Source organism: Melanerpes formicivorus, unplaced genomic scaffold, assembly GCF_026170545.1.
Source record: "Melanerpes formicivorus ecotype bairdi unplaced genomic scaffold, bMelFor1.0.p_v2 SCAF_13, whole genome shotgun sequence".
Lineage (NCBI taxonomy): Eukaryota > Metazoa > Chordata > Aves > Piciformes > Picidae > Melanerpes > Melanerpes formicivorus.
In genome coordinates, this window is record NW_027142365.1 from 18,711,285 (window position 1) to 18,736,007 (window position 24,723).

The following is a 24,723-nucleotide window of genomic DNA, read 5'->3' on the forward strand; positions in this document are numbered from 1 at the left end:
ACAGAGTAAACCATGTTGGAAAAGACCTTTGAGATCATCCAGTCCAACCTATCACCCAACACCATCTAATCAGCTAAACCATGGCACCAAGGGCCTCATCCAGGCTCTTCCTAAACACCTCCAGTGATGGTGACTCCACCACCTCCCTGGGCAGCACATTCCAGTGGCCAGTCACCATGGACCAGTACATAAATGGTGGCTGCAGTCAGAATGGAGACTCTGTTTGTATGAGGATTCCCATGGAAAAGACAAGGGGTGATGGGGGCACATTACTGCTGGGGAGATTGCCATGGGACTGCAGAAGAGAATGTTTCCCCCCAAGAACAGTTGGACATTGGAATCATCTCTCAAGGGAAGCAATGGAGAGCCCTACACTAGTAATGAGTTTTAAGACTCACCACCTCCCTGGGCAACCTGTGCCAGGCTCTCACCACCCTCATGGGGAACAACTTCTTCCTAACACCCAATCTGAATCCAGTCTGAATCCAATCTGAATGCCTCTAGTTTTGCTCCATCCCCCCCCAGTCCTATCACTCCCTGACACCCCCAAAAGTCCCTGCCCAGCTTTCTTGTAGGCCAGAAATCAGACCACTCCTTGACTCTTCTCCAAGATGCTTGTCCTTTCTCAAGACACACTTCAGTGCTCATCTTTCCTCATTGAAGGAGTGTTATCTTGGTGCAAACTAGAAACCATTTCTGCACTCCTGTTAGTACCACACTGCTACCTACCTTGCAGTTCTTGTTCCTCCTGCTCAGGACAGGACCGGAAATCCTGGCTTTACTCCCTGGCAGGTGAAAAAATGAATTCTTTATAAAAATATAATGACCAGATGGCTCTTGCAGTGTATGATCAGTAGCTGGTGCAGTGCCCATGTTTACAATGCGGCTAGTTCTGAGGTTCCAGTCAGTGTCATCACTTTCATCTTGCTTCCATCCACAAAGGTCAAACTCAAAGTTGCAGTGACCAATGGAGGTACCTGAAAGACATTTGCACACACAGGGAAAGAGAGCTTGATTCAAAAGTGTTGGTTAGGTGCAGCTGGTACAACAGAGCAGGCAAATCCATTGAAAAAAATACACTTTTTAATTATAAAATAGAACTTAAAACATTTTTCTTGCTCTAGGATACAGTAATAGGATAGAATAAAACTGCACGAAGATGAGGCAGGTCTCTGTGCTCCTTATTATAGTCAATGAAGTCCTCAGTATTGCAGAAGTGACAAAACATGGAAGCCTATTTTATGTCAAAGTGAACAGGTCTTTAGACAGAAGTCAGCTGATGGCCACCATAGGACATCCAAGACATCTGCAGAAAACCAGCATTTCTTGGAGGACTCATGGAATTGCTGCTGTTGGAAAAGACCTCTAAGACCACCAAGTCCAACCATTAACCTATCACCACCATGGCCATTAAATCATGACCCAAAGTGCCAGGGCCATGCATTCCTTGAACACCTCCAGGCATGGTGGCCAGCAGGAGCAGGGAAGTCATTGTGCCCCTGTGCTCAGCACTGGTTAGGCCACACCTTGAGTCCTGTGTGCAGTTCTGGGCCCCTCAGTTTAAGAAGGACATTGAGAGACTTGAAGGTGTCCAGAGAAGGGCAACAAAGCTGGGGAGAGGCCTTGAGCACAGCCCTGTGAGGAGAGGCTGAGGGAGCTGGGGTTGCTTAGCCTGGAGAAGAGGAGGCTCAGGGGTGACCTCATTGTCCTCTACAACTCCCTGAAGGGAGGTTGTAGCCAGGTGGGGGTTGGTCTCTTCTCCCAGTCACCCAGCACCAGGACAAGGGGACACAGTCTCAAGCTGTGCCAGGGCAAGTTTAGGCTGGAGGTGAGGAGAAAGTTCTTCATTGAGAGAGTCATTAGTCATTGGAATGTGCTGCCCAGGGAGGTGGTGGAGTCCCCATCCCTGGAGGTGTTCAAGAGGGGATTGGATGTGGCACTTGGTGCCATGGTCTAGTCATGGGGTCTGTGTTTATAGGTTGGACTCGACGATCTTTGAGGTCTCTTCCAACCTTGGTTATACTGTGATACTGTGATACTGTGATGGTGATACCAGCACCTCCTGGGCAGTCTGTTCCAATCCCTGACCACCCTTGAAGGAAAGAAATTTTTCCTAATCTCCAACCTAAACCTTCCCTGGCACAGCTGCAGGCCATTTTCACCTCCTCTCATGTGATACTAGAGAGAGAGGAGACCATCACCAACCTGGCTCCAACCTCATTTCAGGGAGCTGTTGAGAGCAATAAGGTCTCCCCTCAGCCTCCTCTTCTCCAGGCTAGACACCCCCAGCTCCCTCAGCTGCTCCTCACCAGCCCTGTTCTCCACACCCTTTGGTTTTGTTGCCCTTCTCTGGACCTGCTCCAGCACCCTCTTGGGGTGAGAGCCCCAAAACTGAGCCCAGCACTCAAGCTGTGGCCTCACCAGTGCTGAGCGCAGGGCACAGTCACTTCCTTGCTCCTGCTGGTCAATATATTACTGATGCAGGCCAGCATGCTGTTGGCCTTAGGGATTTCCACTTTATTAAATGCACAAAGTGGAGGCAGCACCAACAAAAGAAATTCCAAATTCCCCAGGAGAGAGTGGGCATTTCAAACAGCAGCTTCAGCATGAGAATGAACTCTGTGTTTGTGAGGCTCTGTAATCATCGCAACGCTTCCTGCTCAAAGGTAGGCAGCAAATGCTGTTCTTAATTGTAATGATTTTCTTTCCAAATCATTTTTAAATTCTTTACATTTAAAAAATAATATTATTTTATTTTTAAAAGCAACGCAGAGGAGAGCAGTTTCTGGTGGGACTGTTTCGACTCATAAACTGGGCAGGAGCAGGCAGTGTGAGCTTGCAGCACAGGAGGCCAAGGGCAGCCTGGGATGCATCCAAAGCAGCATTGCCAGAGATCCAGAGAGGAGATTCTGACACTTGGCTCTGCTCTGCTGAGACCTCACCTGCAGTGCTGTGTGCAGCTATGGAGCCCTCAATATAGGAAGGACATAGAGCTGATGGAGAGGGTCCAGAAGAGGGACATGAAAATGATCAGGGGGTTGGAGCAGCTCTGCTACAAGGACAGGCTGAGGGAGCTGGGGGTGTTCAGCCTGGAGAAGAGAAGGCTCCAGGGAGACCTAAGAGCAGCCTGCCAGGACCTGAAGGGGGCTCCAGGAATGCTGAAGACAGACTGTTTGCAAAGGCCTGCAGGGACAGGACCAGGGGCAATGGCTTCAGACTAGAGCAGAGCAGATTGAGATTGGATGTGAGGAACAAGTTCTGCACCATGAGGCTGGTGGAACACTGGCACAGGTTGCCCAGGGAGGTGGTTGAGTCCCATCCCTGGAGCTATTCAAGGTGAGGCTGGACAGAACTCTGGGCAACCTGATCTAGTGGAGGATGTTCCTGCTGACTGCAGGGAGGTTGGAGTGGATGAGCTTTGGAGGCCCCTTCTGGCCCAGACCATCCTATGATTCTGTGTATTTTCTAATAGAGAAGCAGAACAGAATAATTTAGGAGGTTGTGAAACTAAATCCCATCAGCCTGCTTGAACTTGTTTTAATGCTTCAGTGTTTTCTTGGCTGATGATGTTCCATGGGAAATACAGATAATCCTCAAGACTCAAAGAAGTCACAGCTACACAGCTTTTAAATAGTTCAGAAAATAAAAGCCCAAATATAAGAACCTTTCTCAACAGATTAATTCCAACCTGACATACAGCTCAATTTTAGTTGCAGAGGATCAGAACTGGGCCCCACATAGCTTAGTGCCATGCTCTCCCTGCTGTGGAGGTTGCAGAGAAGCTTAATAATGTGACTCCTGGAGAAAAGAAGGCTCCTTGGGCACCTCACCATCTTCATGGGGAAGAACTCCTTCCTAACATCCAATATGAATCTCCCCATTTCTAGTTTAGCTTCATTCCCCCCAGTCCTATCACTCCCTCACACCCTCAAAGGTTCCTCCCCAGCCTTCTTGCAGCCCCCTGCACATCCTGGAGGGCCACAAGAAGGTCTCCTGGGAGCCTTCTCCTCTCCAGACTGCACAACCCCAACTCTCTCAGTCTGTCCTCATAGCAGAGCAGCTCCAGCCCTCTGCTCCTCCTCGTGGCCCTTCTCTGGACACCTTCCAGCACCTCCAGAGCCTTCCTGTAACAGAGGCTCCAGAACTGGCCCCAGAGCTGCAGCTGTGGTCTCAGCAGAGTGGAGCAGAGGGGCAGAATCCCCTCCCTGGCCCTGCTGGCCACACTTCTCTTGCTGCAGCCCAGGCTCTGCTTGGCTCTCTGGGCTGCAAGTGCTCACTGCTGGCTCCTGTTGAGCTTCTCCTCCCTTAGCCCCACCAAGGCCTTTTCTTCAGGGCTGCTCTCCAGCCAGTCCCTGCCCAGCCTCTATCAGTGCCCGGGATCGCCTCGATCATTCCAGTGCTAACAATTCACAGCAGGCATGCTTCTCTACAACAATGGTATTTTATCAATGAGCACACTTACTGCAGAAAGCTGGGCTCTCATCTGAGTTATCTGCACAGTCATTCACAAAATCACACAGGTGATCCTTTGGGATGCAGTACTGGTTGGCACACGTGAACTCCTCTGACGTGCAAGGCCTGCCTGGGATGAGCAAAGGGGAGCAATCCTCAAAAGTGATATCGTCCACTGCCACGTCCCCCATGTAGCTGACACCACGTTTGGCCCTGAAAACAACCTGATCAAAAGGACAGAGGGTCTTAGTTATCATCTTGGAGCAGGCAGCAAGATGTTTTACCCCTCCCCACAGGAGTGAAATCAAACTGCTGCTCACAGAACTGGGAATTTAAATGGCAATGCTATGGACAGATACTGACACTGTCTGTGAAGTGCAAAACATCCAAATTCACATTTCAGCTTGCAACAACCTCATTAAGCCAACAGCCTTCCAACAAACCTGGCTTCCATGCCACCCCAGGCCTCTTAACATTTGTCCTTACTCCCCAAGCTAAGCCGAATGGTGCAGTTACCAAAGTATCTTTGCCCAGGCTAAGCCAGGCCACAAACCTCCCTCACATCACAAGAGACAACAGATCTGTGCTGGGAAGGGAGAGAGAGGCAGAAAAACAGGGGACAGATGGGCATCCAACAGGATGGCATTCAACAAGTCCAAGTGCCAGGGCCTGCACTTTGGCCACAGCAACCCCATGCAGAGATACAGGCTGGGGTCAGAGTGGCTGAGAGCTGCCAAACAGAGAGGGACCTGGGGGTGCTGATTGACAGCCGCCTAAACATGAGCCAGTAGTGTGCCCAGATGGCCAAGAAGGCCAAGGGCATCCTGGCCTGCATTAGGAACAGTGTGACCAGCAGGAGCAGGGAAGTCATTGTGCCCCTGGACTCTGCATTGGTTAGGCCACAGCTTGAGTCCTGTGTCCAGTTCTGGGCCCCTCAGTTTAGGAAGGACATCGAAACACTTGAAGGTGTCCAGAGAAGGGCAACAAGGCTTGGGAAGAGGCCTTGAGCACAGCCCTGTGAGAAGAGGCTGAGGGTGCTGGGGTTACTTAGCCTGGAGAAGAGGAGGCTCAGGGGTGACCACATTTCTCTCTACAACCCCCTGAAAGGTGGTTGAAGCCAGGAAGGGGTTGGTCTCTTCTCCCAGGCAGCCAGCACCAGAACACGGGGACACAGTCTCAAGCTGCACCAGGGGAAATTCAGGCTTAAGGTGAGGAGAAAGTTCTTCACTGAGAGAGTCATTGGTCATTGGAATATGCTGCCCAGGGAGGTGGTGGAGTCCCTGTCCCTGGAGATGTTCAAGAGGAGATTGGATGTGGCACTTGGTGCCATGGTCTAGTCATGAGGTCTGTGGTGACAGGTTGGACTCGATGATCTTTGAGGTCTCTTCCAACCTTAGTGATACTGTGAGACTGTGATACAGATTGACAGCAGAAGCAGGACGAAGTTCTTCACAATAAGAGAGATTCTGCTTCTGCTAGTTAGCTGCTATTTCTGACAAGGGTTTTGGTATAGGGATGCTGCTAAGGATATGATCTTGGGAGTAGAAAAGAATAGAATAGAATAGAATAGAATAGAATAGAATAGAATAGAATAGAATAGAATAGAATAGAATAGAATAGAATAGAATAGAATAGAATAGAATTAACCAGGTTGGAAAAGACCTCAGAGATCATCCAGTCCAACCTATCACCCAACACCATCTAATCAACTGAACCATGGCATCAAGTGCCTCATCCAGGTTAAAGCCTCATTCAAAGCCACCCAAGACAGGAGTACCAGGGGACACAGCACAGTGTCAAAGACCTTCCTGGCTGTTTGGATTGTATTAGCAAGGATACAACTAAACACAGCACACCCGTGGCTAAGTAGCTGTAAGAGGCTTAGGAACTAGCTCATATTTCAAAGCCAACATCATGCTCAAGACACTTTTGTCAGAACCCATGTGTAACATCACTTCACATTAAGGGGAAGGAAGTGGAATAGTTTAGCCTGAGGTGTATTCAAGCAGACAATGGATTCTTTGTCTTAAAAATGGATATCAAATTGAGATTGGGGTGAGAAAATACAGAACACAGAATACAGAATTAACCAGGTTGGAAAACACCTTTGAGATCATCCAGTCCAACCTGTCACCCAGCACCATCTGATCAACTAAACCATGGCACCAAGTGCCTCAGCCAGGCTCTTCCTAAACACCTCCAGGGATGGTGACTCCACCACCTCCCTGGGCAGCACATTCCAATGGCCAATCTCTCTTGCTGGGAAGAATTTCTTCCTGACCTCCAGCCTAGACCTCCCCAGGTACAGCTTGAGACTGTGTCCCCTTGTTCTGGTGCTGGGTGCCCAGGAGAAGAGACCAACCCCCACCTGGCTACAACCTCCCTTCAGGGAGTTGGAGAGACCAAGAAGATCTCCCCTGAGCCTCCTCTTCTCCAGGCTAAGCAACCCCAGCTCCCTCAGCCTCTCCTCACAGGGCTGTGCTCCAGACCCCTCCCCAGCTTTGTTGTCCTTCTCTGGACACCTTTAAGAGTCTCAATGTCCTTCTTAAACTGAGGAGCCCAGAACTGGACACAGGACTCAAGGTGTGGCCTAAGCAGTGCTGAGTACAGGGCAGAATGACTTCCCTGCTCCTGCTGGCCACAACTCCTGCTCCCAGCTTGGTGTCATCTGCAAACTTACTGATGATAGACTCAAGGCCCTCATCCAGATCATCAATAAAGATATTGAACAGGATGGGGCCCAGCACTGATCCCTGGGACACACCACTGGTGCCTGGCTGCCAGCTGGCTGTGGCACCATTCACCACCACTCTCTGGCTCAGCCTCCAGCCAGTTCCTAACCCAGCTCAGAGTGCTGCTGTCCAAGCCAGGGGCTGACAGCTTGGCCAGGAGTTTGCTGTGGGGGACGGTGTCAAAGGCCTTGCTGAAGTCCAGGCAGAGCACATCCACAGCCTGCCCCACATCCACCAGGTCATAGAAGAAGATCAGGTTTGATCAGTTGGCCAAAAAGTTTGCTTGTGCTGTTCAGAAGGGGAGGTCCAGTATGGATATGGGGTGAAAAGGGAAATGAGGAGGTGAAGATTGCATAACAGAAGTATGCAAAGCACAGAACGGAGATGCACACACCTGGAAATCTGAGCGGATGCCTAAGAAGACTTCTGCTCTGTTCCACTGAGGGCCTTGGCTGCCACTCTGAGTCCACAGTTTAGAAGTCCTGTTGCCAGTTTTACAAAGCACCTAGGAAAAGAAATAATTCTGGTTTACAAAAATACCTTTCTATTATCAGCTCACTCCAGGTCCCTTCATTGTATGAAAGCCTCCGAGGGTTTCTAATCCAACTGATGTCTGTGTCACCAGCAAATACCACAGAATAGCTTTGCATGAGGGTGCCAGGCAATAGGACAAGGGGGAATGGTTTCAAGCTGAGGGAGAGTAGGGTTAGACTGAAGCTTAAGAAGAAATTCTTCAGTACAAGGGTGGTATCATAGCATCATAGTGTCATTAAGGGTTGGAAGGGACCACAAGGGTCATCTAGTTCCAACCCCCCTGCCATGGGCAGGGACACCCCACACTACATCAGCCTGGCCACAGCCTCATCCAGCCTGGGCTTAAACACCTCCAGGGACAGGGCCCCAACCACCTCCCTGGACAACCCATTCCAGGGCTTCACCACTCTCATGGGGAAGAACTTCCTCCTCACCTCCAGCCTGAATCTCCCCATCTCCAGCTTCATTCCATTCCCCCTAGTCCTATCACTGCCTGAGATCCTGAGCAGTCCCTCCCCAGCCTTCCTGTAGTCCCCTTCAGATCCTGGAAGGCCACAATGAGGTCACCTGGGAGCCTTCTCTTCTGCAGACTGAACAGCCCCAACTCCTTCAGTCTGTCCTCACAGGAGAGGTGCTCCAGCCCTCTGCTCATCCTGGTGGCCCTTCTCTGGACACCTTCCAGCACCTCCACATCCCTCTTGTAATAGGGGCTCCAGAACTGGACACAGTACTCCAGGTGGGGTCTCACCAGAGTAGAGGGGGAGAATCACCTCCCTTGCCCTGCTGGCCACACTTCTCCTGCTGCAGCCCAGGATCTGGTTGGCTTTCTGGGCTGCAAGTGCACACTGAGAGCTCCTGGTGAGCTTCTCCTCCCCCAGCACCCCCAAGGCTCTCTCCTCAGGGCTGCTTTCCAGACAGTCCCTGCCCAGCCTGTATTTGTGCCTGGGATTGCCTCCACCCAGATGCAGGACCCTGCCCTTGGTCTTGTTGAACATCATGAGGTTGGCTTGTGCCCACCTCTCCAGCCTGTCCAGGTCCCTCTGGATGGATCCTTCCCTCCAGCTGTCTGCTGCACCACACAGCTTGGTGTCATCAGCAAACTTGCTGAGGGTGCACTCAATGCCACTGTCCATGGCACCCACAAAGATGTTGAACAAGCCTGGTCCCAGGACTGATCCCTGAGGGACTCCGCTTGTCACTGGCCTCCACTGGGACATGGACCCATTGGTGAGGCTGTGGAACTAGGCTCCCCAGATAGGTTGTTGCCTCCTCCCTGGAGGTGTTCAAGGACAGGTTGGCTGATGCCTTGAGTAACCAAGATTTGTTGAGAGGTGTCCCTGCCTTCTCATGCTGTAGCTGTAGTGGAACATCTGTGGGAAATATTGTAGTTTTGCCCAGATGTGTGGCTAAAAACAATTGTTGAGAACAACATCACAGTTCAACTCATTCCCTTTGCAGTGACTCATTGCATTTATAGGCTGCTGAAAGAGGTACATTCCCTTGGCAGAATCATGGGACTGTTGCTGTTGGAAAAGACCTTTAAGACAGTTGAGTCTAACCAGCAACCTGAGACCACCATGGCCATAAAACCACATCCCAAAGCGCCATGCCCACAATATTCTTGAACACCTCCAGGGATGGTAACTCCACCACCTCCCTGGGCAGCCTGTTCCAGTCCCTGACCATTCTTTCAGGTAATAAATTAATCCTGATATCCAACCTAAACCTCCCCTGGCAGAATTTCAGGTCATTTCCTCTTGTTCTATCTCACGGTACCAGGGAGAAGAGACCGGCCCCGACTTCACTGCAACCTTCTTTCAAGGAGCTGTAGGCAATGAGGTCTCTCCTCAGCCTTCTTTTCTTCAGACTAAACACCCCCAGCTCCCTCATCTGCTCCTCCCCAGCCCTGCTCTCCAGACCCTTCCCCAGCTTTGTTGCCCTTCTCTGGGCCTGCTCCAGCTCCTCAATGTCCTTCTCGGAGCGAGGGCCCCATAACTGAACCCAGCACTCAAGGTGTGGCCTCACCAGCGCTAAGCACAAGGGGACCCAAATGAAAGAACATCTGCATACCTCCAGAGAGCCTATTGTTGGCCCCTGCATGTGGTTCCAGAATGTGATTTTGCATTTGGGCCCAGTAAAGGAGATGAGAGGGGTGGCGATGTCGGCTGTGTGACCGAATTCTCCGTTCGAGCTGTCTGCAAACAGGTACCAGCCTTCCTCAGAACCCCTGAGCAGAGAGAAAGCCTTCTCATTATGAAAGCAAAAGAGCTCATCAGAACAGTTCTAGCTGAAGTTAAAAGGGCAATATTTCCTTATACAGAGGCAGCACCTTCTGCCTGGGAAGAATTATAGAACCGCAGAACTCTTGCAGAGGGAAAAGATCTCTAAGACCAATGAGTCCAACCAGCAACCCAACACCACCATGGCCATCAAACCATGTCCCAAAGTGCCATGCCCACACATTTCTTGAACACCTCCAGGGATGGTAACTCCACCACCTCCCTGGGCAGCCTGTTCCAATCCCTGACCTCTCTTGAAGCAAAGAAATTTTGCCTAAGATCCAACCTAGATTTGCCCTGGCACAGCTTGAGGCTGTTTACCTCTCCTGAGCTGCTGGGAGATAGGAGGCTGGCTTTGCAGTAAGCATCAGACTCTGAGTGTATAGAGAGACTAGAAGTACAATGTAAGTGTTTTGGATATCTAAGATTTGGTTCCTAAACCATAGATTCATAGAATGGTTTGGGTTGGAACCAACATCTTTGTGGGTGCCACGGACAGTGGCATTGAGTGCACCCTCAGCAAGTTTGCTGATGACACCAAGCTGTGTGGTGCAGCAGACAGGCTGGAGGGAAGGGATCCATCCAGAGGGACCTGGACAGGCTGGAGAGGTGGGCACAAGCCAACCTCATGAAGTTCAATAAGAGCAAGGGCAGGGTCCTGCATCTGGGTCAAGGCAATCCCAGGCACAAATCCAGGCTGGGCAGTGACTGGCTGGAAAGCAGCCCTGAGGAGAGAGACTTGGGGGTGCTGGGGAAGGAGAAGCTCAACAGGAGCTCTCAGTGTGCACTTGCAGCCCTCAAAGCCAATCAGATCCTGGGCTGCATCAGAAGTGTGGCCAGCAGGTCGAGGGAGGTGATCCTTCCCCTCTACTCAGCTCTGCTGAGACCCCACCTGGAGTACTGTGTCCAGTTCTGGAGCCCCTATTACAAGAGGGATCTGGAGGTGCTGAAGCATGTCCAGAGAAGGGCCACAAGAATGAGCAGAGAGCTGGAGCACCTCTCCTATGGGGACAGACTGAAGGAGTTGGGGCTGTTCAGTCTGCAGAAGAGAAGGCTCCCAGGTGACCTCATTGTGGCCTTCCAGGATCTGAAGGGGGCTCCAAGAAGGCTGGGGAGAGACTGCTCAGGATCTCAGGCAGTGATAGGACTAGGGGGAATGGAATGAAGCTGGAGGTGGGGAGATTCAGGCTGGAGGGGAGGAGGAAGTTCTTCCCCATGAGAGTGGTGAAGCCCTGGAATGGGTTGTCCAGGGAGGTGGTTGGGGCCCTGTCCCTGGAGGTGTTTAAGCCCAGGCTGGATGAGGCTGTGGCCAGGCTGATGTAGTGTGGGGTGTCCCTGCCCATGGCAGGGGGATTGGAACTAGATGATCCTTGTGGTCCCTTCCAACCCTGAATGATACTATGGTAACCTTAAAGATCATCCAGTTCCAACCCCCTGCCATGGGCAGGGACACTTCCCACCAGCCCAGGTTGCTCAACACCTCATCCAGCCTGGCCTTCAACACCACCAGGGAAGGGGCATCCACAACCTCCCTAGGCAACCTGTGCCAGTGTCCTCACTGTAAAGAATTTCTTCCTCATCTCCAGTCTTAATCTGCCCTCCTCAAGCTTCAATCCATTCCCTCTCATCCTATCACTGCAAGCACTTCCCTGCTTCCTTGCAAGCCCTCTTCAGGTACTGGAGGCTGCTCAAAGGTCACAGAATCACAGAATCACCAAGGCTGGAAGAGACCTCAAAGAGCCTTCTCTTCTCCAGGCTCAACAGTTCCAACTCTCTCAGCCTGTCCCCACAGGGGAGGTTCTCCAGCCCTCTGATTATCTTTGTGGCCTCCTCTGGACTTCAGGTGTGGTCTGAGCTGAGCAGAGCAGAGGGGCAGAATCCCCTCCCTGCGCTGCTGCTCTCCCTGCTCTTGCTGCTGCTCAGCACACAGCTGCCTGCTGGGCTGCCAGGGACTATTGCTGGCACCTGGGGAGTTTGTCACCAGCTGACACCCCCAAGGCCTTCTCCTCCAGACTGCTCTTGAGCCACTCCTCAGCCAGCTTGTGCTGGGTTTGGGCTTGGGACTGCCCCAACCCAGGTGCAGGACCTTGCACTCAGCCTCGATGAACTTCATGAGGTTGGCTTGGTCACACCTCTGCCAGCCTGTCCAGGCCCCTCTGGATGTCATCCTTTCCCTGCAGTGTGCCAGCCACACCACAGAGCTTTTCAAAATAGGAAGCAGCTGGTGAGTGAAGATAAGGTTCTGCTCTCCTCACTGCTGCATGCTCATTTGCTCCTCAAAAGACCAGTTCCAACAAGGGCTTGCAAAGCTGACAATGGGACTCACATTTTAAAAAAGATCTCAGAATTAGGCTTTCCTTGCTTTTCAGTCTTCCTGTTGGACAGGAAAAGCTCTGAGCAGCCACCCTGTAAACTTGCACCACCACAAGTGACCATGCCCAGCAAGCACTGCCAAGAGAACAGCAGGTGGGATGCCCAGAAGGTGTTCACAGTGTCACAGTACCACAGTACATTAGAGGTTGGAAGGGACCTCCAGAGATCGTCCAGTCCAAACCCCCTGCCAAAGGGTCACCCAGGGTAGTCTGCACAGGAATGCATCCAGACAGGTTTTGAATGTGTCCAGAGAAGGAGACTCCACAACCTCTCTGGGCAGCCTGCTCCAGGGCCTCATCACCCTAACTGTAAAGAAGCTTCTCCTCATGTTGAGGCGAAACCTTCAATGTTCAAGCTTCTACCTAAGCTTTGTCCACAAACTGGGCATGGCAATGATCAGTGGAACAGATTCAAGAGTTGTTTGCAGTCTCTTTTTTTCTTTAAGCTTTCATAATTAGGTTTTGGCCACAGCAACCCCAGGCAGTGCTACAGGCTGGGGTCGAGCGGCTGAGAGCAGCCAGGCAGAGAGGGACCTGGGGGTGCTGGTCGATGGTAGGCTGAACATGAGCCTGCAGTGTGCCCAGGCAGCCAGGAGGGCCAAGGGCATCCTGGCCTGCATCAGGAAGAGTGTGGCCAGCAGGAGCAGGGAGGTCATTCTGCCCCTGTACACTGCACTGGTTAGGCCACACCTTGAGTCCTAAACCTCAGTTTAGGAAGGAGGTTGACTTGCTGGAAGGTGTCCAGAGAAGGGCAGCAAAGTTGGTGAGGGGTTTGGAGCACAGCCCTGTGAGGAGAGGCTGAGGGAGCTGGGGTTGCTTAGCCTGGAGAAAAGGAGGCTCAGGGGTGACCTTATTGTTGTCTATGACAACCTTAAGGGAGGTTGTAGCCAGGTGGGGGTTGGTCTCTTCTCTCAGGCAAGCAGCACCAGAACAAGAGGACACAGTCTCAGGCTGTGCCAGGGGTGGTTCAGGCTGGGGGTGAGGAAGAAATTCTTCCCAGAGAGATTGCCCATTGGGATGTGCTGCCTGGGGAGGTGGTGGAGTCACCATCCCTGGAGGTGTTCAGGAGGAGACTTGATAGGGTGCTTGGTTGCATGGCTTAGTTGGTTGGATGGTGTTGGATGATAGGTTGGACATGATGATCTTGAAGGTCTCTTCCAACCTGGTTTATTCTATTCTATTCTATTCTATTCTATTCTATTCTATTCTATTCTATTCTATTCTATTCTATTCCATTCCATTCCATTCTATTCTATTCTACTCTACTCTACTCTACTCTACTCTACTTCTATTCCATTCTATTCCAGTCTAGTCTAGTCTAGTCTAGCAGTGTAGAGGACTAGGAGTGCCTGTAGTAAAGCCTCAGCTGGGAGCAGATTTTGCTGCCACAGCCTTGCAGAGTTTAACAAAACTAATCTAAAAGCTACTTTTGCAAAAGACTAGTGAAGCCTGTTTGAAATCTTGGAGGTGTCCCTGCTGTCTGCAGGGGGGTTGGAGAAGGTGACCTGTGAGGGCCCTTTCCAAGCCAATGCAGCCTGTGAGTCTGTGATATTGAAAAACCTGTTATAAAATGATTCACCTCAGCTTTCACTAGAGATTGAGCACAGCAGGGAGGCATCTGTGTGATACAACAAGTATGGCTTCAGCATGTGCAGGCTGATCACTGCAAAGTTATAACAAACCCAAGAGATTGCTTTGACTCTGCAGAATGATTTACACTCAACAACCACTAAATATTTAACATATATTATTTAAGTCTTATCAGGAACTTTGGTGGTCAAGAAAAGACAGAATTTCCTGTACATTCAGGCATGTTAGGAATATGTTCTCTCTGCTGTAGCACCTAGAATCATAGCATCACAGAATCAGCCAGGTTGGAAAAGACCTCAGAGATCATCAAGTCCAACCTATAATACCTAACACCTCCTGGCAACTAAACCATGGCTCCAGTGTCACATCCAAGTATTCGTTGAACACCTCCAGGGACACTGACTCCACCACTTCCCTGGGCAGCACATTCCAGTGGCCAACTACTCTTTCTGGGAAGAACTTTCTCCTCACCTCCAGCCTAAACCTCCCCTGATGCAGCTTGAGACTGTGTCCTCTTGTTCTGGTGCTGCTTGCCTGGGAGAAGAGACCAACCCCCACCTGGCTACAACCTCCCTTCAGGGAGTTGTAGAGAGCAAGAAGGTCTCCCCTGAGCCTCCTCTTCTGCAGGCTAAGCAACCCCAGCTCCCTCAGCCTCTCCTCACAGGGCTGTGCTCCAGACCCCTCCCCAGCTTTGCTGCCCTTCTCTGGACACCTTCAAGTGTCTCAATGTCCATCATACAAAGTAGGCTAGAAACAGGCAAATTTTCTCTCTGTACCCACACAGCAATTTCCTCTGGGGTTCTCAGGCCTTTAATTAATTCACTCATCCTTAGAATCATGTCTTGGTGACAGATGGATAGACAGCAAACAGCCTGATCTTACTTTTGCCTAGGGCAAAGAATTTCATAGAATATCTCCGTACCCTTTCTGTAACCTTTGCTTGATCTTAAGGCTACAGTTTAATGACAATAATTTAATACTTTTCCATCTCTCTGTCCTTCTTGATGTTTAAGACCATTAGATTTCAAGCTTCACAGGAAAATTAAAACCTAGTAGTAGCTCTTGACATGAAAGAGCCCTATAAAAATCCTTGCAAATCAATGACTGGTTCATTGCTTCATGCTGCTTCTGCCTCCCCTGCTATCACACCAGAATCAAAAGGATTAAAAAGGGAACTGGGAAACTACAGAAAATAATTAGATAGTGACCAGAAGAGATAATTGTGATAGTTATAAAACATTTAAACAGACTGAGAGAGTTGAGGGTGTTCAATCCAGAGAAAAGAAGGCTCCAAGGAGACCTTCTATGTGGCCTTGCAGTGTCCAAAGGGGGCTACAAGAAAGCTGGGGAGGGACTTTTGAGGGTGTCAGGCAGTGATAGGACTGGGGTGGATGGAGCAAAACTAGAAGTGGGGGATTGAGTTTGGATGTTAGGAAGAAGTTGTTCCTCATGAGGGTGGTTCCCCATGAGGGGACACAGTCTCAAGCTGTGCCAGGGGAAGTGTAGGCTGGAGGTGAGGAGAAAGTTCTTCACAGAGAGAGTCATTAGCCACTGGAATGTGCTGCCCGGGGAGGTGGTGGAGTCACCGTCCCTGGAGGTGTTCAAGAGGGGATTGGATGTAGCACTTGGTGCCATGGTTTAGTCATGAGGTCTGTGGTGACAGGTTGGACTTGATGATCCTCGAGGTCTCTTCCAACCTTGGCGATATTGTGAGACTGTGATACTGTGGTGAGAGCCTGGCACAGGTTGCCCAGGGAGGTGGTGGAAGCCTCCTGCCTGGAGGTGTTTGCAGCCAGGCTGGCTGTGGCTGTGAGCCACTTGCTGTAGTGTGAGGTGTCCCTGGCCATGGGTGGCCCTGGCCAACTGTCTAAGCCTTGAGGTCCCTTTGAACCCTGACAATTCTATGATTTTGATACAGAAATGCCAGGCTGTTTCCTTCAGCAGGGCAAAGTGCAGTTCTAACTCTTCCATGTGTCAGAAGTAGGAGAGCACTTTTGCTACTTAATCATAGAATTGTAGAATCATTGAGGCTGGAAAAGACCTCCAAGATCATCAAGTCCAACTTTCTCCTCATGACCTCCATGACTGCTGGGCTATGCCACAAAGTGTCACATCTGCTTATGTTTTGAACACCTCCAGGGACAGTGACTCCACCATCTCCCTGGGCAGCCTGTTCCAGTGCCTGACCACTCTCTCAGTGATGAAATTATTTCTGACACCTAAACTAAAGTTCCTCTGGTGCATTTTGAGGCCATTTCCTCTTGTCCTGTCATTAGTTACTTAGGAGAAGAGCCTGGCACCGGAGTCACTCCAACCTCCTTTCAGGGAGTTGTAGAAGGCAATGAGGTGTCCCCTCTGGCTCCTCTTCTCCAGACTAAACACCCCCTGTTCCCTCAGCTGCCTCTCACCAGCCCTCTTCTCCAGACACTTTACCAGCTTTGTTGTCCTTCTCTGGGTGTGCTCCAGCACCTCAAAGTCTTTTTTGGAGTGGGAGGCTGCAAACCAAACCCAATACTGGAGGTGAGGCCTCAGCAGTGCTGAGTACAGGAGCACTATCCCTTCCCTGAATGTTAAAGGTGAAATCACTGAAGGCTGCTGAAAAAGCCAGCAGAGACCAAAGTTGGATGCCATGGGGTTCAAGGGGAAGGGTGATGATCTGGGGAAATCTGGATCTTTCCCACAACTTTGTCTTTCCCTTCAGAAGCAGATGAGAGAAGTATCACTGAAGCTTTTCTTCTCTCACTGTACCCTGGCAATTCAGACCTCTTTACAATGACTGCTTTCATTCTTCCCATCCTTGAGGGAGTAGCATAAATACTTGAAAGTGAAGTTGAGCAGAAAATAAGCACAAAATAGAGCAACACACATGCAAACCTTAGGGCATTTAGGTAAAGATAATCTCCCTAAAGAAGTAATAGAGCAGTGGAGATAAAACATCTTCTCCTATTACATTGCATGTACTGAAAGTGATAAGGGGAGCTTTGGAAAACTGCATAGGTACAGATTTTGTTCAGTCAGGTCTGCATTTGAAACATTAATTTATGCCTGCAGAGAGGGTTGGACTCTTGGAGGCTTTTGGAGGTCCCTTCCAATCCAAACCTTTCCATGATTCTTTGATCTTCTGCAGCAGAGCAAATTACTGGGCACAAAATCACCCCTTCAGTTTGTTCAGCTGTGGCTTTTAAGGTTCTTCCCCTGTGCTCAGCACTGGTTAGGCCACACCTTCAGTACTGTGTCCAGGTCTGGGCCCCTCAGTTTAAAAAGGATGTTGAGATGCTCAAACATGTCCAGAGAAGGGCAGCAAAGCTGAGGAGGGGTCTGGTGAGGAGAGGCTGAAGGAGATGGGGGTGTTTAGTCTGGAGAAGAGGCAATTGAGGGGAGACCTCAGTGCTCTCTACAGCATCCTAAAAGGAGATTTGATCCAGGTGGGGGGCAGGCTGTTCCTGGAGTCCACATCCCTGGAGGCATTTAAGAGTTGTGCAGATGTAGTGCTTAAGGATATGGTTTAATCAAGGGCTTGCCAGTGTAAGGCTAATGCTTGGGCTCAATGATCTTAAAGGTCACTTCCAGTATAGGCAATTCTGTGATTCTGTCAGAACAGACTGGAGAAGACCTCAGGGGAGACCTTCTTGCTCTCTGCAACTCCCTGAAGGGAGGTTGTAGCCAGGTGGGGGTTGGTCTCTTCTCCCAGGCATGCAGTGACAGAAGGAGAGGACACAGTCTCAAGCTGCTCCAGGGGAGGTTTAGGCTGGGTTTCAGGAAGAAATTCTTCCCAGAGAGATTTGCCATTGGAATGTGCTGCCCAGGGAGGTGGTGGAGTCACCATCACTGGAAGTGTTTAAAAAGAGCCTGGATGTGGCACTTGGTGCCATGGGTTAGTGATTAGATGGTGTTGGGTGATAGGCTGAGCTTGATGATCTCTGAGGTCTTTTCCATCCTGGTCAATTCTGTGAAAGATTTCATAGCTGCCTTACACGTATTTTAAACCAATGAGAACTGCACAGTCACAAACGTATTTCAAATTTTCCATCAATTTTCTCAACTCTCTTACTCTGCTCAGAGGTTGTTCTCCTCCTCACTCCCCAGCATTGATCTTTGAGTGATCTTCACCAAAAGAGGAGTTTCTTCATTGTGCAATTTTATTATCTTGAGTTCTGTGTCCAGTTCTGGGCCCCTCAGATGAGGAAAGACTGAGGGAGCTGGGGTTGCTCAGCCTGGAGAAGAGGAGACTCAGGGGTGACCTTATCACTCTCTACAACTACCTGAAGGGAGGTTGTAGACAGGCAGATGATGGTCTCTTCTCCCAGGCACCCAGCACCAGAACAAGAGGACACAGTCTCAGGCTGCGCCAGGGGAGGTTCATGTTGGATGTTAGGAAGAAGTTCTACACAGAGAGAGTGATTGCCCATTGGAATGGGCTGCCCGGGGAGGTGGTGGAGTCGCCGTCATTGAAGGTGTTCAGGAGGAGACTTGATGGGGTGCTTGGTGCCATGGGTTAGCTGTTTGGGTGGGTTGGATTGGTTGATGGGTTGGACACGATGATCTTGAAGGTCTCTTCCATCCTGGTTTGGTTTATTCTATTCTATTCTAAAAAGAAGGACATTGAGACACTTGAAGGTGTCCAGAAAAGGGCAAGGAGGCTGGGGAGAGGCTTTGAGCACAGCCCTGTGAGGAGAGGCTGAGGGAGCTGGGGTTGCTTAGCCTGGAGAAGAGGAGGCTCAGGGGAGACCTGAGGTGGTGGAGTCCCCATCCCTGCAGGTGTTCAAGAGGGGATTGCAAGAGGGGATTGGATGTGGCACTTGGTGCCATGGTTTAATCATGAGGTCTATGGTGACAGGTTGGACTTGATGATCCTTGAGGTCTCTTCCAACCTTGGTGATACTGTGACCCCTTCTTCAAGTTTGTTTCTTACCAGTTCCATAACTGTAGTCTCTCTTTATTTCCCCTCCCCCCCCGCCCCCACACACACATTTTTTCTTAGCTGAGGAAGTAGTGGCTCACTTGGTAGCGCAGAGGACCCTTAATGGGAAGGTTGTGAGTTCAAGCCTGCAGTGGGCAGTAGTGTCCTCCCTACTCTAGTCATGAGGTCTGTGGTGACAGGTTGGACTCAATGATCTTTGAGGTCTCTTCCAACCTTGGTGATACTGAATACTAAATAAAAGAAGATATTGTTCAATGTGTGTAAGGGTTAATCCATCTGGCCAGCAGCTTAGATCTTATGTAAGTGCTGAGATTCAGCAGAACACAGGCAGGTTCCCCTGCCAGTACCTGCAAGATCTCAAGCTCATTTGGAAAATCACCCTGTGGAATATCTTTTAGTTGGCAGCTAAAATATAAGCCATTAAAATCTTTGTATTTACCCTTTGAAAATAATTAATTTTACCTCTGTACTTGCAAGGATTCCCTATACAGAGTCCTGTGCCAGTGCAATAATCCTAATTAATTTCAGAGGGAAATTCACAACATTTTAATGGATGCATAAAATTCTACAGAAGCAACTGAGCTCCATTTCCATCCTTGACTTTGTTAACAGCTTGATATTCCAAGTATTAAAGCAGTGGAACATCTCCCTGATGTGGACAGGCTGAGGGAGCTGGGCCTTGGAGCTTGGAGCAGAGGAGCCTGAGGGCTGCTCTCATTCCTGTTGGTAAAGCTGTGCAGGCCTGGAGCCAGGCTCTGCTCAGGGGTGTCCAAGGACAGCACAAGGGGCAATGGGGGAAACTGGAGCAGAGGAGGTGCCATGGGAACAGAGGGGAAAACTTTGTCCCTGTGAGGGTGCTGGAGGCCTGGAACAGGCTGCCCAGAGAGGTCGTGGAGTTTCCTCCTCTGGAGCCTTTCCAACCCCACCTGGATGTGCTCTGTGTGACCTGCCCTGGGTGCTCCTGCTCTGGCAGGATGGTTGGAATGGATGATCTCCAGAGGTCCCTTCCAACCCCTAACATTTTGTTATTCTGTGACTCCATGATCTTTGAAAATGTGCTCAGCAAGTATCAGGCACACATAAAAGAATCATAGAATCATGGAATCAGTCAGGGTTGGAAGGGACCACAAGGATCAGCTAGTTCCAACCCCCCTGCCATGGGCAGGGACACCCCACACTACATCAGCCTGGCCACAGCCTCATCCAGCCTGGCCTTAAACACCTTCAGGGACAGGGCCCCAACCACCTCCCTGGACAACCCATTCCAGGGCTTCACCACTCTCATGGGGAAGAACTTCCTCCTCCCCTCCAGCCTCAATCTCCCCACCTCCAGCTTCATTCCAGCTGGAATGACCCCAGGGCTGTGGGGAGGGGAGGCAGTGGCGAGCAGCTCAGCTCTGGGTGCTCAGCACTGGGTGCTCAGCTCTGGGTGCTCAGCCAGGCCTGCTCACTGCCGGGAGAGGGTGGTTACTGGGAGATGGTTACTACCCAAAAAAAGGCTCGTAGAAGAACAGTGGGCACCCATACAGAGAGCACACACAAGCATGCATGTTCAGGCAGGTGGCTGCAGTGAGTGCTGGAGCCTGGCACTCAATCTGGAGCATGGAAGGAACAACTCCTGTGTTAGGTGTGAGCAGATCAGGGATCTGATGAGCATGGTGGCCCAACTAAAAGAAGAGGAGGAAAGGCTAAGAACCATATGAGACTGCAAAAGGAGAATTGACTATTTCCATAACCTAACCTCTACAAAACCAGAACAGGGGGTAACTCTTAGTGGAACAGGGAGTTTGATACCCTCCCATCAGCAAGCCTCTCAGCCTCCCTGCAGTAGCCCACATGAGCAGGGCCAATGGGAGCAGGTGTCTGCCCGATGGAAGAAATGCAAACAGAGCAAGCCTGCTACTTTGAGCAGCACCCTGCCTACATGCACTGACAGAATAGGTATGAGGCTCTGCAGGAGGAACAGGTCATCAGTAAGGATGAGGAGTCAAGAAGGTCAGAAGCTGCACCAATGACAGGTTACCTCAGGCCAGCCATCAAAACTAATCCAGTAAAGAAAACTTGTAGGGTCATCATTATAGGAGACTGCCTACTGAAGGGAGCAGGGGGCCCAGTATGCAGACCAGACCCATTTCAAAAGAATCTTCACTCTACCTCCCTTCCCAAAGCATTCAGAAGAACACAGGCAACTGAATACACTAAATGGGAATTGCAATTGAGGGTAGGACTAGGTATGCTGAAGAAAAAGTTGGAGGCACGTCTGAAGTTTGATAATGTTAGCAAGTCAAGTCCCAGGCTGTGAATCACTAATTCCACACTCGTAATTGGCTGCTGTTGTAATGCATGAAAGTGGAACAAACCTTAATTGCCTGAACTTTGCCCTACAGAAAGCTCAAGTTCTGATTTAATGAGTTGTTGGACGTCTCTTAGTTTTTGAAGTGTTAATTCATCAGTTTCCTCCTCCAAATTGGTTGAGAATCCACATAATAAGCTCAGAATCCCTGATTAAGCACTTAGTTGGACTCATAAAGTACCCTTTTCTCTTTGGTTTGCATTTAGAGTGAAAACAAAATCTGGTTAGAAAGCTAACAGCTCCATTTCATTAAAGAGTTCTGATTTCCTTCCAAATCTCAGCAATAAAGGGCAAATCAGAGAGGGAAGCTTCAGTTTCCTCAGAGGGATAAAGCATCCCCACGATTAGCAGACCATAATGGAAGTTGAAATTGAGAAAGCAGCAGCTCCCACATTCCTTTCCTTTTTTTCCTGGATATACATGGTCTTAAACACAGCAAATCAGTGCCCCATAGACAGGAAGTTGTTACTCATTTAGAGCACGATTTTTTTTCACATCTCCAACATGATGCATCCAGGATCTGCCAAGCCAATGACCTGGAATTAGTCCAGAAGGCTTCCTGTACAGAAAGAAACCCCAAACTGGCAGTCAAATAGTTAATAGTGTGCTAGACGACCTCCCAAAGGAGCATTTTCTTCATCAAAAAGAAGGGTTGTGGGATAAAGTAGCTGGAGGGCAGCCAGACAGAGAGGGACCTGGGGGTAGTGGTTGACAGCAGCTGAATATGAGCCAGCAGTGTGCCCAGGTGGCCAAGAAGGCCAAGGGCATCCTGGCCTGCATCAGGAACAGTGTGGCCAGCAGGAGCAGGGAAGTCATTGTGCCCTGTGCTCAGCACTGGTTAGGCCACACCTTGAGTCCTGTGTCCAGTTCTGGGCTCCTCAGGTTAGGAAAGATGTTGAGATGCTGGAAGGTGTCCAGAGAAGGGCAACAAAGCTGGGGAGGGGTCTGGAGCACAGCCCTGTGAGGAGAGGCTGAGGGAGCTGGGGTTGCTTAGCCTGGAGAAGAGGAGGCTCAGGGGAGACCTCATTGCTCTCTACAACTCCCTGAAGGGAGGTCTGAACCAGCTGGGGTTGGTCTCTTCTCCCAGGCAGCCAGCACCAGAACAAGAGGACGCAGTCTCAAGCTGTGCCATGGGTGGTTTAGGCTGGAGGTGAGGGGAAAATTCTTCCCAGAGAGAGTAATTTGCCATTGGAATGGCCACTGTTACTAAGAAGAAGAAACCAACCCCACCTCACCCCAACCTCCTTTCAGGGAGTTGTAGAGAGCCAGAAAGACTTCCCTTGCTTCCTTTTCTCCAGCCTAAAGAACTCCAGCTTCCTCTGGTGCTCCTCACCAGCCCAGTTCCCCAGACCCTTCCCCAGCTTTATTGCCCTTCTCTGGATCTGCTTCAGCACCTCAATGTCCTCATTATAGTAAGAACCAAATACTGAACCCAGTACTTAGGTGACCAAGAAAGGATTGGATGTGGCACTTGAAGCCATGGTTTAATTAGTCATGAGGTGTTGGGTGACAGGTTGGACCTGATGATCTCTGAGGTCTTTTCCAACCTTATTGATTCTATGGTTTTATGATTCTATATAAGACTGATTAGGAAAATGAGAGCCATCAAAGCTCAAGCTGATGGTTTGAACCAGACAAGGCAGTGGCTTCAGTTTGCATTGACCACATCCTAAGATTGCAGATGACACTAAATTGGGTGGAAGTGTTGGAGGGTAGGAAAGTTCTACAGGAGGATCTGGACAGGGTGGACCAATGGGCCAAGGTCAATTGTATGAGGTTTAACAAAGCCAAATGCTGAGTCTTACACTTAGCTCACAAAAACCCCACACAGCACTACAGGCTTGGGGCAGAGTGGCTGGAAAATGGCCAGCAGAAAAGGTCCTTGGGGTGCTGGTTGTCATCCAGCTGAAAAGGAGCCAGCAGTGTGCTCAGAAGGCCAGGAAAGCCACAGGTAGGCTGGCTTGGATCAGCAAGAGTGTGGCCAGAAGGACCAGGACAGGGATTGTGCCCCTGTACTCAGCATGGGTGAGGCCAGAACTTGAGTATTGTGTGAAGTTTTGGGTCCCTCACTTCAAGAAAGATATTGAGGTGCTGGAACAGGTCCAGAGAGAGGCAACAAAGATGTGTCTGAAGATGAGGTCTGGTGAGGAGCAGCTGAGGGACCCGGGGATGTTTAGCCTGGAGCGGAAGAGGAAGAGGGGAGACCTCACTACTCTACAGCTCCCTGAAAGGAGGTTGGAGCCAGGTGGGAGCTGGTCTCTTCTTCTCCCTAGTGTCAAGTGACAGGATGAAAAGAAATGGCCTGAAGTTGTGGCAGGGGAGGTTTAGTTTGAGGATTAGGAAACATTTTGTTGCTGCAAGAGTGTTCAGCCACTGGAACAGGCTGCCTAGGGAGCTGGTGGAGTCACCATCCCTGGGGGCATTAATGAAATGTGTGGCCATGGCACTTCAGGACATGGTTTGATGGCCCTGGTGGTGTTGGGTTGCTGGTTGGACTGGGCATTAGAGAGCTTTTCAAGCAGAAACTATTCTATGATTCCATCCAACCTTTCTTAGGGCAAGTAGGCTAGGGCAGAACAGTCTCAGTTCCCTTTACAAGCCCAGGGAACCAATTGCCAAACTTGGGGTATTTGCAGAAGAATTTCAGTGGTAGATTAGCTAGGATGTCCTAGCTTCATAGTAGTAGTATCATAGTATCAGTCAGGGTTGGAAGGGACCACAAGGATCATCTAGTTCCAACCCCCCTGCCATGGGCAGGGACACCCCACACTACATCAGCCTGGCCACAGCCTCATCCAGCCTGGGCTTAAACACCTCCAGGGACAAGCCCAAACATTCCTCTTAAATATTGCTTCATTAGTTAAGAGAGACTTAAATTTTCCCCTTTTCCTTCCTAGCAACCACATTTAAGAGGGAAGATTTATATGATGCAATTTATTTCCTTGTACCATGGCATCAGAGGATAGTATTGGTCTATTAATGCCTTCTATATTTGACACCATATGGCTGTAAACTGTGCTGCTTTGACCTTTCCATCATGTTAGCTGCATTTTATATTGATTCCTATTCTTTCCTGCTTATGGTGTCAGAAATCAGATGGTATGAAAGGTCTGCTGTAAGTAGGTATGGAAATAAAAATCCATAGCAAAAGTGCTCTAAATCTATAGCAAAAGTGGCTAAGAAGATGCTAACCTTTTCTGTTTGGTGTTGGTCCCAAAGGTTGTTGGAAGGGAAATATAAAGCATCCCAAAGTCATTATTGTTACAGAATTCCTAGGGGAACAGGCAGAGATAAAAGGAAGACTTCATCTTTATCCCTGTGTGTGTCCCAACAGGCATCACTTCAATCTATTTAAGGTAAAATGGGAGAGCTGGGTAAACTTTGTGCCTGTAGCACTGCTGGCCTGTGATGTGGGGGTGGAATGCTGCTGGAAGCCAACCCTACCAGAATCACAGAATATTAAGGGTTAGAAGGGACCTCCAGAGATCCT

At 49.9% G+C, this 24,723-nt stretch overlaps 1 protein-coding gene across 1 annotated transcript in view; it reads right to left on the reverse strand.

The window, feature by feature from the left end:
• The window catches only part of MALRD1 (MAM and LDL receptor class A domain containing 1), a 348,020-nt gene that overhangs the window by 210,067 nt on the left and 113,230 nt on the right, over positions 1 to 24,723 (reverse strand). The window contains 4 exon segments of the mRNA XM_068146420.1: positions 730 to 977; positions 4,463 to 4,676; positions 7,579 to 7,689; positions 9,789 to 9,945. Of these exon segments, the coding sequence (XP_068002521.1) occupies positions 730 to 977; positions 4,463 to 4,676; positions 7,579 to 7,689; positions 9,789 to 9,945 (730 nt within the window).